This window comes from Neomonachus schauinslandi, chromosome 11 (genome assembly GCF_002201575.2).
Source record: "Neomonachus schauinslandi chromosome 11, ASM220157v2, whole genome shotgun sequence".
Classification (NCBI taxonomy): domain Eukaryota; kingdom Metazoa; phylum Chordata; class Mammalia; order Carnivora; family Phocidae; genus Neomonachus; species Neomonachus schauinslandi.
Genome location: NC_058413.1, coordinates 56,748,265 through 56,760,324, shown reverse-complemented (window position 1 = coordinate 56,760,324; position 12,060 = coordinate 56,748,265). Strand labels below are relative to the sequence as shown.

The following is a 12,060-nucleotide window of genomic DNA, read 5'->3' as shown; positions in this document are numbered from 1 at the left end:
ATGTCCTTAGTCACACAATTAGAAATTGGTAGACTGTGGCTTTGAACTAAGATTTCTGTCAACTAGTGCTCCTTCCACTATTTTGCAGTGTCTTAAATATGGGCATTTTAGGCTTATCTTTACAGGCTTCAGGGCTTTCTCAGAACCAGCCAAACTACTCTTCCTTCTGAGAAGGTATTCCTTAACATTTTCTCCATCCTTTGTCCTTCACAGTTCATTCCTTTATAAATTTAGAGTTCCAGTAATTTTTTCTTAATGGTATTGCTGATGTTTGGATATCCCTATACTTTAAAATCACTGAAAATAAGCAGGGATGTGACAGAAATAGAGACTAAATCAGCCAGTCCACAGAGTCAATGAAACCAATAGACTGGGTATTTACTGTTGGGTAGTTAGTTGCTTGAGATGGTTCTCCATTCCGCTTCTGCTTTGTTCTTACTTCTCTCTCTTCCGACTTTTTCAGCTCTACAGGTGGCTATTGGACTGCCTTTTTTCCTTATCCTTTTATGTCTCTATGTTATGCCACTGGGGATTCATTCTCCCTGCATTCAGGAGGAGGGTAAATTGGGACCCAAGCCAGACTTCTTTGGACATAGAGGTGCACCCATGGTAGGTCTGACCATGGGTGGGTAGAGGTATACATGGGGTGTGTGGGTGAGAGAATGGGACCTCAGAAGCATGGTCACCCCTGGAAAGGAAAAGGGGTTGGCTTGAAATGACAAGAAGGAGTTAATTGTAGAGGTTGAATATGAACCCCATCACCTAACTTATTTTTCTGTACTGTGCCCAGTGACATTACCTCAGATGAGCAAAGTCCCAGAATCTTGGTAGAGGAGAATATAGGCAGGCTCTTTGAAAAAAGATCCAAGGGATCCAAACTCATTTTCCTAAAGCCCTTTCATTACTGGGCCCCCTCCCAGCCATAAAAGGGATATTGAGGGGAAAGACCCTGAGGCATGATGACTGATGTTATTTTCTTCCACAGCTGGGGCCTGAGAATACCATGATGTCCTTTGAGAAAGCTGTTGAACAAGGGGCCTATGGGCTGGAGAGTGATGTACAATTAAGGTAGGAAAGCAGGGGCTGGGGTTGGGAGGAGTTAAGGCCAATGCCATGGAAGACAAGTAGGGACCCAAGTTTTAGAGAGGGCAAGCCCTAGGAAGTTTCTCCTGTGTTCGTATGGCACATATGCACAGAGCACACACACAAACCACTTCTTCCTTACAAACCATATATCTGTACCCCTACATTCTCAAACATAGTCTCATAAATCATACACACACTATATAGTCTCCATATATAATTCAAATTTGTCCTCATTGCAAACCACGCTGACATTTTAACCCCATGCACTGCCTTAGCAATCTACTTAACGTTCCCTGGGCACCTACTGTATTCCAGGCCTTCTTCTGGGTGCTAGAGAGGGGCAAATAATATGTAGCCCTGCCTAAGAGATGTTTCTAGCCAGTGAAAGAGACATAGCATGTTTAAAAACAGAGTATAAAACAATTGTGGTGAGTTCCTTCCAGAGAAGAATAAGTCAAATGCAGTGGAACCTCAGTGAAGGGAAAGGCCACTGCCTATTGTGTGAAGAAGGTCTGTGTCCTTAGAATTGTGTTTATGTTATCTTGAGGAAAAAATATTATTTTACCAATCAAAGGTGGGGAAAGAAGGTATTCTGGATAAATGCAACAGTTTATTCAAAGGAATCTAAATGAGAAATAACAAGTTTGTAGATCAGCAAGCTAACCTTATGGATTCCTAAAGTGATATGCTTTGGGGACAGGAGAGGGCTATGTGAGGAGCAGGTATGGCTGTAAGGCTCACTGAGGCTGGATCGTAGAGATCCCTAAATGTGTAATGGGTAGCTATGGTAGATTTTAGAGGATATATTTATTGTTTTAGAAAGACTCATTGGGAAGTATATGAGGGAGAATTGTCAGGGAGATGGATGGTAGGCTGTAGCATTGTCCAAAGGGAAACAAAAGAAGACTTGGATCAGAGCAGGGGCGAGGACAAAAGACATGCTTTGCTGTAGAACCTATGTACCTGAGCAGCTGGAAGTGGAAAGGCTTCATCTCTAGCATGGGTATTTTAGATAATGTGGTGTGTATAAACTGCCTTTACAGCCCTTCTAAGGCGGAAACAGAAGAGAAATGAACCTTCTATTTCACAGATGAGGAAATGTATTTTGAACCTAGATTCAAATAAGGGAAATATATTACTGAAGTCATAAGGCTAGAATGTACATAATAAATCTGGAATTAGAACTAGATTTCCTGACCCCTGAGTGGGGTTCTTGATGTTACCCAACAATGACAGCTGTTTCATGCAGAATGTTTGACTCAGGATTGAAAATGGATAGTCTATCAGAGCTGGGTTCATTTGTTGAAATGCCTCTTGTCCATGGCAAAATGTGGTAAAGGTGCTGAGTCAGTGAATCCTGGCGTCTTTCTCTCTCCTGTTACGTCTGTGACTTCAACTTTGATGTAGGTGATCCTTCCAACCCCTCAGTTTCTTTGCTCATTGTCCCTGCACCATCCACATTCATGGTCATACCCTAAGCTTTATGATTACCAAAAATTGCATATCAGCCAGAGTCCAGTCAGGACATGAATAGCACACCAGTAACTTGAACAGGAAAAATGTAATATCAAGAATTAATAAGTATTAAAATGTGGCTAACTACCAAAAGAGGTAAGAGGATCCTGGGGAGTACAAAAGTATCAAGTACAGCTACTGAAACTTCTGTTCCAGATGAAATGCAGTAAGCACGTTCCACCCTATTTTTTCAAAGAGTTACCAAAAAACAAAACAAACAAAAATGGACAAAATTCACCTACTTAAAAGTGCACATCCTGCCCACTATCAAGAATAAGAGATGTAACTGACTTTCCTAACACAAAGAAACAGACACAGAGAGCTAGGCAAAATGAGACAGAGGAATATGTCACAAATGAAAGAACAGGACAAAAACACAGGAAGAGAACTAAGCAAAACAGATACAAGTAATATGCCTGAGAGAGATAGAAAACATAAAGAACCATTCAGAGTTGAAGAACACAATCAATAAAAATATACTTGATGAAATAAATAGCAGGCTGAAAGCAGAGGAACAATTTAATGAACTAGAAGACAGAGTAATGGAAAACAATCAAACTGAACAAATGAGGAAAAAAGATTTATGAACATGAGAATAGACTTAGGGAACTCAGTGAGTCCATCAAGCGTAATAACATTCACATTATAGGGTTCCCAAAAGAAGAGAGAGAAAAGGGGGCAGAAAATTTATTTGAAGAATTAAGAGCTGAAAACTTCCCTAATCTGGCAAAGAAACAGGTAGCAAGATCCAGGAGGCACAGAGATCCCCCCCCAAAAATCAGCCAAAGTAAGTCCACACTAAGACACATAGTAATCAAAATCGCATAACGTAGTGATAAAGCAAAAAAAATTGTGAAAACAGCAAGAGGAAACACAGCTATATACAAGAGAAACCCTGTAAGTGTCAGATGTTTCAGCAGAAACTGCAAGCCAGAAGCGAGTGATATAATATAGTCCAAGTGCCGAAACGGAATAATCAACGGCCAAGAATACTCTTTCCAGCAAGGCTATCATTCAGAATAGGAGGAGAGATAAAGAGTTTCTCAAACAAAAACTAAAGTTCATGACCACTAAACCAGCCCTTCATGAAATATTAAAGGGGACCCTTTGAGTGGAAAGGAAAGACCATAAGTGAGAGTATGAAAAGTAGGAAACACAAGAACAGTAAAAATAAGTATTTCTGGTTCAGGAAAAGATGGTGGAGGAGTAGGGACCCTATTCCAACCAGTCCCTGGAATTGAGCTGGATATCTACCAGACCACTCTGAACACGCACAAAATCAGCCTGAGATGTAAGAAGACATATCTGGATCTCTACAAACAGAATATCGCAGGCGGTTGGTTTCGAGGTATGAAGCTGGGAGCCGTGATTCCGTGGGCACGTATCCGAAGATAAACGGAAGGGGGAGGGATCCTACACCACCAGTGTGATAAAGCCTCCCACGCTGGGGACAGGGCACAGACTCGCAGACCGGTAGCAGTGGGGAAAGGACTTTAGGGCATCTCCCCAGACTGAAACCTGGAGCGGCAGAGCTGCTCGTGCAAACTGGGGACGGCTGGCAGTTTTAGAAGGACAAAGGGCAGAGACGTGCCCTGACCTCAAGGTGAGGACTAGGAGAACTGCTGAGGGGTGCACAACCCAGGATGCTGCAGTTTATAGCAGCATAGACAGAAACAGAGGTACTGTGGCCTGGAGAGCTCACTGAAGAACTGACTGTGATCTCTCTGCTCTGAGGCAGAGGGTTGGAAATGATCTCTTCTGCTCAGACTCTCAGAAGAGACGCAGAAAGCTGCCAGGGAAAGCCGCCAGAGAATAAAAGCCTCCCCAAAACTGGTTTTCACTGAGCCCATCCCCCGCCACAGGGGGCAGGGCAACTCTGCCCAAACAGGGTTGCCTGAGTAACAGTGCGGCAGGGCCCTCCCCAGAAGACAGGCTGGGAGAACAAGAGGCTGGCAACCGTAAGGTCGCTATAAAACAGGTGCATCTTGCTTGGGTTTTGGTCAATAATTTGGACTCTGTACATTCCCTCAGCCATCCCTCAACAGAATGACTAGGAGGAGGAACCCCCAAAATAGGAAAGACTCAGAGACTGTGACTTCTGCCACAGATTTACAGATGGATACAGATATAACCAAGATGTTGGAGATGGAATTCAGGGTAGCACTTGTGAAGACAATAGCTAGAATGGAGAAATTGATTAATGGCAACATAAAGTCTCGGCAGAAATGAAAGCTGAACTGGCAGAACTTAAAAATGCTATCAATGAGATCCAATTCAATCTAGATAAAACGGCTAGGGTAAGCGAGGCAGAAGACCGAATTAGTGATCTAGTAGAAGACCAATTAATAGAAAAGAAGAAAAAACAGGAGGCCGGGGAAAAACAACTCAAAATCCGTGAAAATAGAATCAGAGAAATTAGTGACACCATGAAACATTCCAATGTCAGAATTATTGGGATCCCTGACGGGTGGAGGGAAAGGACTAGAAGATATATTTGAGCAAATTGTAGCTGAGAACTTCTCTACTCTGGGGAATGAAACAAATATTTGTGTCCTAGAGGCAGAGAGGACCCTTCCCAAGATCAAAGAAAACAGGCCAGTGCCCCAACATGTAATAGTAAAACTCGCAAATCTTAGAACCAAGGAAACCATCTTAAGGGCAATTAGGGGGAAGAGATTCCTTAAGTACAGAGGGAGGAACATCAGAATAACATCAGACCTATCCACAGAGACCTGGCAAGCCAGAAACGGCTGGCAAGATATATTCAGGGTACTAAACGAGAAGAACATGCAGCCAAGAATACTTTATCCAGCAAGGCTGTCATTTAGAATAGATGGATAGATGCAGAACTTCCAAGACTGGAAGAAACTGAAAGAATATGTGACCACTAAGCCAGCCCTGCAAGAAATATTAAGCGGGCTTCTATAAAAGGAGAAAGACCCCAAGAGTGATATAGAACAGAAATTTATAGAGACAATCTGTAGAAACACGGTGTTCATAGGCAACATGACGACAATAAATTCATATCTTTCAATAATCACTCTCAACGTGAATGGCCTAAATGCTCCCATAAAATGGCACAGGGTTGCAGATTGGCTAAAAAGACAGGATCCATCCATATGTTGTCTACAAGAGACTCATTTTGAACCTAAAGATACATCCAGACTGAAAGTGAAGGGATGGAGATCCATCTTCCATGCCAGTGGACCTCAAAAGAAAGCTGGGGTAGCAATTCTTATATCAGACAAAGTAGATTTTAAGCTAAAGACTGTGGTTAGAGACACAGAAGGACACTATATCATTCTTAAAGGGTCTATCCAACAAGAAGACCTAACAATTGTAAATATCTATGCCCCCAACATGGGAGCATCCATCTACATAAGCCAACTGTTAAACAAAATGAAGAGTCATATTGATAACAATAAGTTAATTGTAGGAGACCTCAATACTCCACTCTCAGCAATAGACAGATCATCTAAGCAGAAAATCAACAAAGAAACAAGATCTTTGAGTGACACACTGGACCAGATGGACCTCATAGATATATACAGAACATTCCACCCTAAAACAACAGAATACTGATTCTTCTCAAGCGCACACGGAACTTTCTCCAGAATAGACCACATACTGGGTCACAAATCAGGTCTCAATTGATACCAAAAGATTGAGATTATTCCCTGCATATTCTCAGACCATAATGCTTTAAAATTGGAACTCAATCACAAGAAAAAATTTGGAAGAAATTCAAACACATGGAAGCTAAAGACCTCTGCTCATAATGTTTGGGCCAACCAAGAAATCAAAGAAGAACTTAAACAATTCATGGAAACCACTGAGAATGAAAATACATCAGTCCAAAACCTATGGGATACTGCAAAGGCGGTCCTAAGGGGGAAATACATAGCCATCTGAGCCTCACTCAAAAAAATAGAAAAATCCCGAATTCACCAACTAACTTTACACCTTAAAGAACTAGAGAAAAAGCAACAAACGATGCCTAAGCCATGCATTAGAAGAGAAATAATTGAGATTAGAGCAGAGGGCACCTGGGTGGCTCAGATGGTTAAGTGTCTGCCTTCGGCTCAGGTCATGATCTCAGGGTCCTGGGATTGAGTCCCGCATCGGGCTCCCTGCTCCTTGGGAGCCTACTTCTCCCTCTGCCTTTCTCTCTCACTCTGTCTCTCATGAATAAATAAATAAAATCTTTAAAAAAAAAAAGATTAGAGCAGAGATCAATGAATTAGAAACCAGAAACACAGTAGATCAGATCAATGAACTAGAAGCTGGTTCTTTGAAAGAATTAATAAGATCAATAAACCACTGGCCGGACTTATCCAACAGAAAAGAGAAAGGACCCAAATTAATAAAATTATAAATGAAAGGGGAGAGATCATGACTAACACCAAAGAAATAGAAACAATTATTAGAAATTATTATAAACAACTATATGCCAATAAGTTGAGCAACCTGGAATAAAAGGATGCCTTCCTGGAAACGTATAAACTCCCAAGACTGAAACAGGAAGAAACTGACAACCCGAATCGGTCAGTAACCAGTAACGAGATTGAAGTAGTGAACAAAAACCTCCCAAAATTCGGGAGTCCAGGGCCTGATGGATTCCCTGGGGAATTCTACCAAACATTCAAAGGAGAAATAATACCTATTCTCCTGAAGCTGTTTCAGGAACTAGAAACAGAAAGAAAGCTTCCAGACTCATTCTCTGAGGCCAGCATTACCTCAATCCCCAAACCAGGCAAAGACCCCATGAAAAAGGAGAATTTCAGACCGATATCCCTGATGAATATAGATTCCAAAATTCTCAACAAAATCCTAGCTATAGGATCCAACAATACATTAAGGATCATCCACCACAACCAAGTGGGATTTATTCCCCTGATGCAAGGGTGGTTCAACATTTGCAAATCAATCAATGTGCTAGAACACATTAATAAGAGGAGAAAGAAGAACCATATGGTCCTCTCAATTGATGCAGAAAAAGCATTTGACAAAATACAGCATCCTTTCCTGATTAAAACTCTTCAGAATATAGGGATAGAGGGAACATTCCTCAAGTTCATAAAATCCATCTATGAAAAACCCACAGCCAATATCATCTTCAATGGGGAAAAGCTGAGAGCCTTTCCCTTAAGATCAGGAACACGATAAGGATGCCCACTCTCGCCACTATTGTTCAACATAGTACTAGAAGTCCTAGCAACAGCAGTCAGACAACAAAAAGAAATAAAAGGTATTCAAATTGGCAAAGAAGTCAAACTCTCTCTCTTCTCAGATGTCTTGATACTTTATGTGGAAAACCCAAAAGACTCCACCCCCAAATTACTAGAACTCATCCAGCAATTCAGTAATGTGGCAGGATACAAAATCAGTGCACAGAAATCAGTTGCTTTCTCATACACTAACAATGCAACTGTAGAAAGAGAAATTAGAGAAATGATTCCATTTACAGTAGCACCAAAAACCATAAGATACCTCGGAATAAACTTAACAAAAGAGGTATAAGATCTGTACTGTAGGAACTACAGAACACTCATGAAAGAAACTGAAGAAGACACAAAAAGATGGAAAAACATTCCATGCTCAAGGATCGGAAGAATAAATATTGTTAAAATTTCTATGCTACCCAGAGCAATCTATACCTTCAATGCCATCCTGATCAAAATTCCAATGACAGGGGCGCCTGGGTGGCTCAGTTGGTTGAGCGACTGCCTTCGGCTCAGGTCATGATCCTGGAGTCCCGGGATCGAGTCCCGCATCGGGCTCCCTGCTCGGCGGGGAGCCTGCTTCTCTCTCTCTGACCCTCCCCCCTCTCATGTACTCTCTCTCATTCTCGCTCTCTCAAATAAATAAATAAAATCTTTAAAAAAAAACAAAATAAAAAAATTAAAATTCCAATGACATTTTTCAAAGTGCTGGAACAAACAATACTAAAATTTGTATGGAATCAGAAAAGACCCCGAATCACCAAGGAAATGTTGAAAAAGAAAAACAAAGCTGGGGCATCATGTTGCTGATTTCAAGCTATATTACAAAGCAGTGATCACCAAGACAGCATGGCATTGGCACAAAAACAGACATATAGACCAATGGAACAGAATAGAGAGCTCAGATATGGACCCTCAACTCTGTGGTCAAATAATTTTTGACAAAGCAGGAAAAAATATGCAGTGAAAAAAAGACAGTCTCTTCAATAAATGGTGCTGGGAAAATTGGACAGCTATATACAGAAGAATGAAACTCGACCATTCTCTAACACCATACACAAAGATAAATTCAAAATGGATGAAAGACCTCAATGTGAGTTGGGAATCCATCAAAATCCTAGAGGAGAACATAGGCAGTAACCTCTTTGACATCAGCCACAGCAACTTCTTTCAAGATACATCTCCAAAGGCAAGTGAAACAAAAGCAAAAATGAACTTTTGGGACTTCATCAAGATAAAAAGCTTCTGCACAGCAAAGGAAGCAGTCAACAAAACAAAGAGGCAGCCCAGAGAATGGGAGAAGATATTTGCAAATGACACTACAGATAAAGCACTGATTTCCAAGATCTATAAAGAACTTCTCAAACTCAACACCCAAAAAACAAATGATCAAATCAAAAAATGGGCAGAAGACATGAACAGACACTTCTCCGAAGAAGACATACAATGGCTAACAGACACATGAAAAAATGTTCGTCATCATTAGCCATCAGGGAAATTCAAATCAAAACCACATTGAGATACCACCTTACACCAGTTAGAATGGCAAAAATTGACAAGGCAAGAAACAACAAATGGAGAGGTTGTGGAGAAAGGGGAACCCTCTTACACTGTTGGTGGGAATGCAAGTTGGTACAGCCACTTTGGAAAACATTGTGGAGGTTCCTCAAAATTTAAAAATAGAGTTACCCTATTGACCCAGCAATTGCACTACTGGGTATTTACCCCCAAAACACAGATGTAGTGAAAAGAAGAGCCATATGCACCCCAATGTTCATAGCAGCAATGTCCGCAATAGCCAAACTGTGGAAAGAGCTGAGATGCCCTTCAACAGACGAATGGATAAAGAAGATGTGGTCCATATATACAATAGAATATTACTCAGCCATCAGAAAGGATGAATACCCAACTTTTGCATCAACATGAATGGGACTAGAGGAGATTATGCTAAGTGAAATAAGTCAAGCAGAGAAAGTCTATTATCCTATGGTTTCAGTTATTTGTGGAACATAAGGAATAGCATGGAGGACATTAGGAGAATGAAGGGAAAAATGAAGGAGGGGGGAATCAGACGGGAGACAAACCATGAGAGACTGTGGAGTCTGAGAAACAAACTGAGGGTTTTAGAGGGGAGGCGGGTGGGGGGGATGGGTTAGCCTGGTGATGGGTATTGAGGGCCCATAGTGCTTGGAGCACTGGGTGTTATACGAAAACAATGAATCGTGGATCACTACATCAAAAACTAATGATGTATTGTATGGTGACTAACATAACACAGTAAAATTAAATTAAATTTTTTAAAAAGTATTTCTGTAAAAAAAACAGTCAAGGGATTCATGAAAGGATGTAAAATATGACACCATATACTTAAAATGGGAAAAAAGGAGTAAAGAATGGGTTTGAACTTAAATGATAGTCAACTTAGTGTAGACTGCTTTATGCTGAAGATGTTATATACAAACCTAATGGTAACCACAAATTAAAAACTACTAATAGGTATGCAAAGAATAAAGAGGAAGGAGTCCAAGTATATCACTAAGAAAACCAGCAAATCATAAAAGAGAGAGAAGAAAGGATCAGAGAAGAACTACAAAACAACCAGTAACAAAAAGTCAAGCATATCTATCAGTAATTACTTTGAATGTAAATGACTAAATGTTCCAATCAAAAGCCATAGGGTGACCAAGTGGATAAAAAAAAAAAGACCCATGTATATGCTGCCTACACAGGACACTTTCAGACCTCAAGAAGCCTGCAAATTGAAAGTGAGGGACTGGAAAAACATTTATCATGCAGATGGACGTCCAAAGAAATCCAGAGTCCCAATACTTATATTGGACAAAATAAACTTTTTTCATGTTTTAAAAAAATTTAAATTTATTTTAATTCTTTAATTCTAGTTAATATACGGTGTTATAGTAGTTTGAGGTGTACAATATAGTGATCAGAAGTTCAAGGGGTGCCTCGGTGGCTCAGTCAGTTAAACGGCTGCCTTTGGCTCAGGTCACGGTCCCGGGGTCCTGGGATCGAGCCCTGCATCGGGCTCCCTGCTCAGCGGGGAGCCTGCCTCTCCCTCTCCCTCTGCAGCTCCCCCTGCTTGTGCATGCTCTTGCTCTCTCTGTCTCTCATTCTCTGTCAAATAAATAAAACCTTAAAAAAAATGTTCTATGCATTACTCAGTGCTTATCATGTTAAGTGTACTCTTAATCCCTTTCACCTATTTCACCCACCTCCCTACCCACCCCCCTCTAGTAATCTTCTATTTGTTCTCTATGTTAAGAGTCTGATTCTTGGTTTGTCTCTTTTTTTTCCTTTGTTCATTTGTTTCTTTTTTTAAAATAATTTAAATTTTAAGTAGTTAACATACAGTGCAATATTGGTTTCTGGAGTAGTATTCAGTGATTCATCACTTACATACAACACCCAGTGCTCATCATAACAAGTGCCTTCCTCAATACCCAACACCCATCTAGCCCATCCCCCACCCTGTTTGTTCTCTATCGTTAAAGTCTCTTATGGCTTGTTACTTATATTGGGCAAAATAAACTTTAAAACAAAGAGTGTAACAAGAGACAAAGAAGGACAGTCTATAATAATAAAGGTGACAATCCAAGAGGATGATGTAACAATTGTAAGTATTTATGTACCGGACGTGGGATCACCCAGATACATAAAACAGTTAATAACAAACACAAACTAATTGATAGTAATACAATAACAGTAGGGGACATTAACACCCCACTTACATCGGTGGATAGATCATGCAAACAAAAAATCAAAAAGGAAACAATGGCTTTGAATGACACACTGGACTAGATGGATTTCATAGATATATTCAGAACATTCCATCCTAAAACAGCAGAATACACATTCATTTCAAGTGCACATGGAACATTTTCCAGTATAGATCATGTATTACGGCAAAAAACAAGCCCCCAAAATTTCAAAGAGATCTAAGTCATACCATGCATCTTTTCTGACCACAATACTGTAAAACTAGAGATCAACCACAAGAAAAAAGTTAAAGAGAACAGAAATACATGGGGGTTAAATAACATGCTGGTAAACAGTGAATGGGTCAACCAAGAAATCAAAGAGGAAGTTAAAAAACTACATGGAAACAAATGAAAACAAAAACACAGTGGTCCAAAATCTTTGGGATGCAGCAAAAGTGGTTCTAATAGAGATGTTTATAGCAATACAGGCCTACCTCAAGAAGCAAGAAAAATTTCCAATA

The 12,060-nt window shown here is 40.3% G+C and overlaps 1 protein-coding gene across 1 annotated transcript in view; it reads left to right on the top strand.

Annotated features, from left to right (window-relative positions):
- GDPD4 (glycerophosphodiester phosphodiesterase domain containing 4) overlaps window positions 1-12,060 on the top strand; it is a 70,793-nt gene that overhangs the window by 32,654 nt on the left and 26,079 nt on the right. Inside the window, exons 8-9 of the mRNA XM_044919776.1 lie at window positions 464-609; window positions 986-1,068. Of these exons, the coding sequence (XP_044775711.1) occupies window positions 464-609; window positions 986-1,068 (229 nt within the window). The remainder of the gene's footprint in view (window positions 1-463; window positions 610-985; window positions 1,069-12,060) is intronic.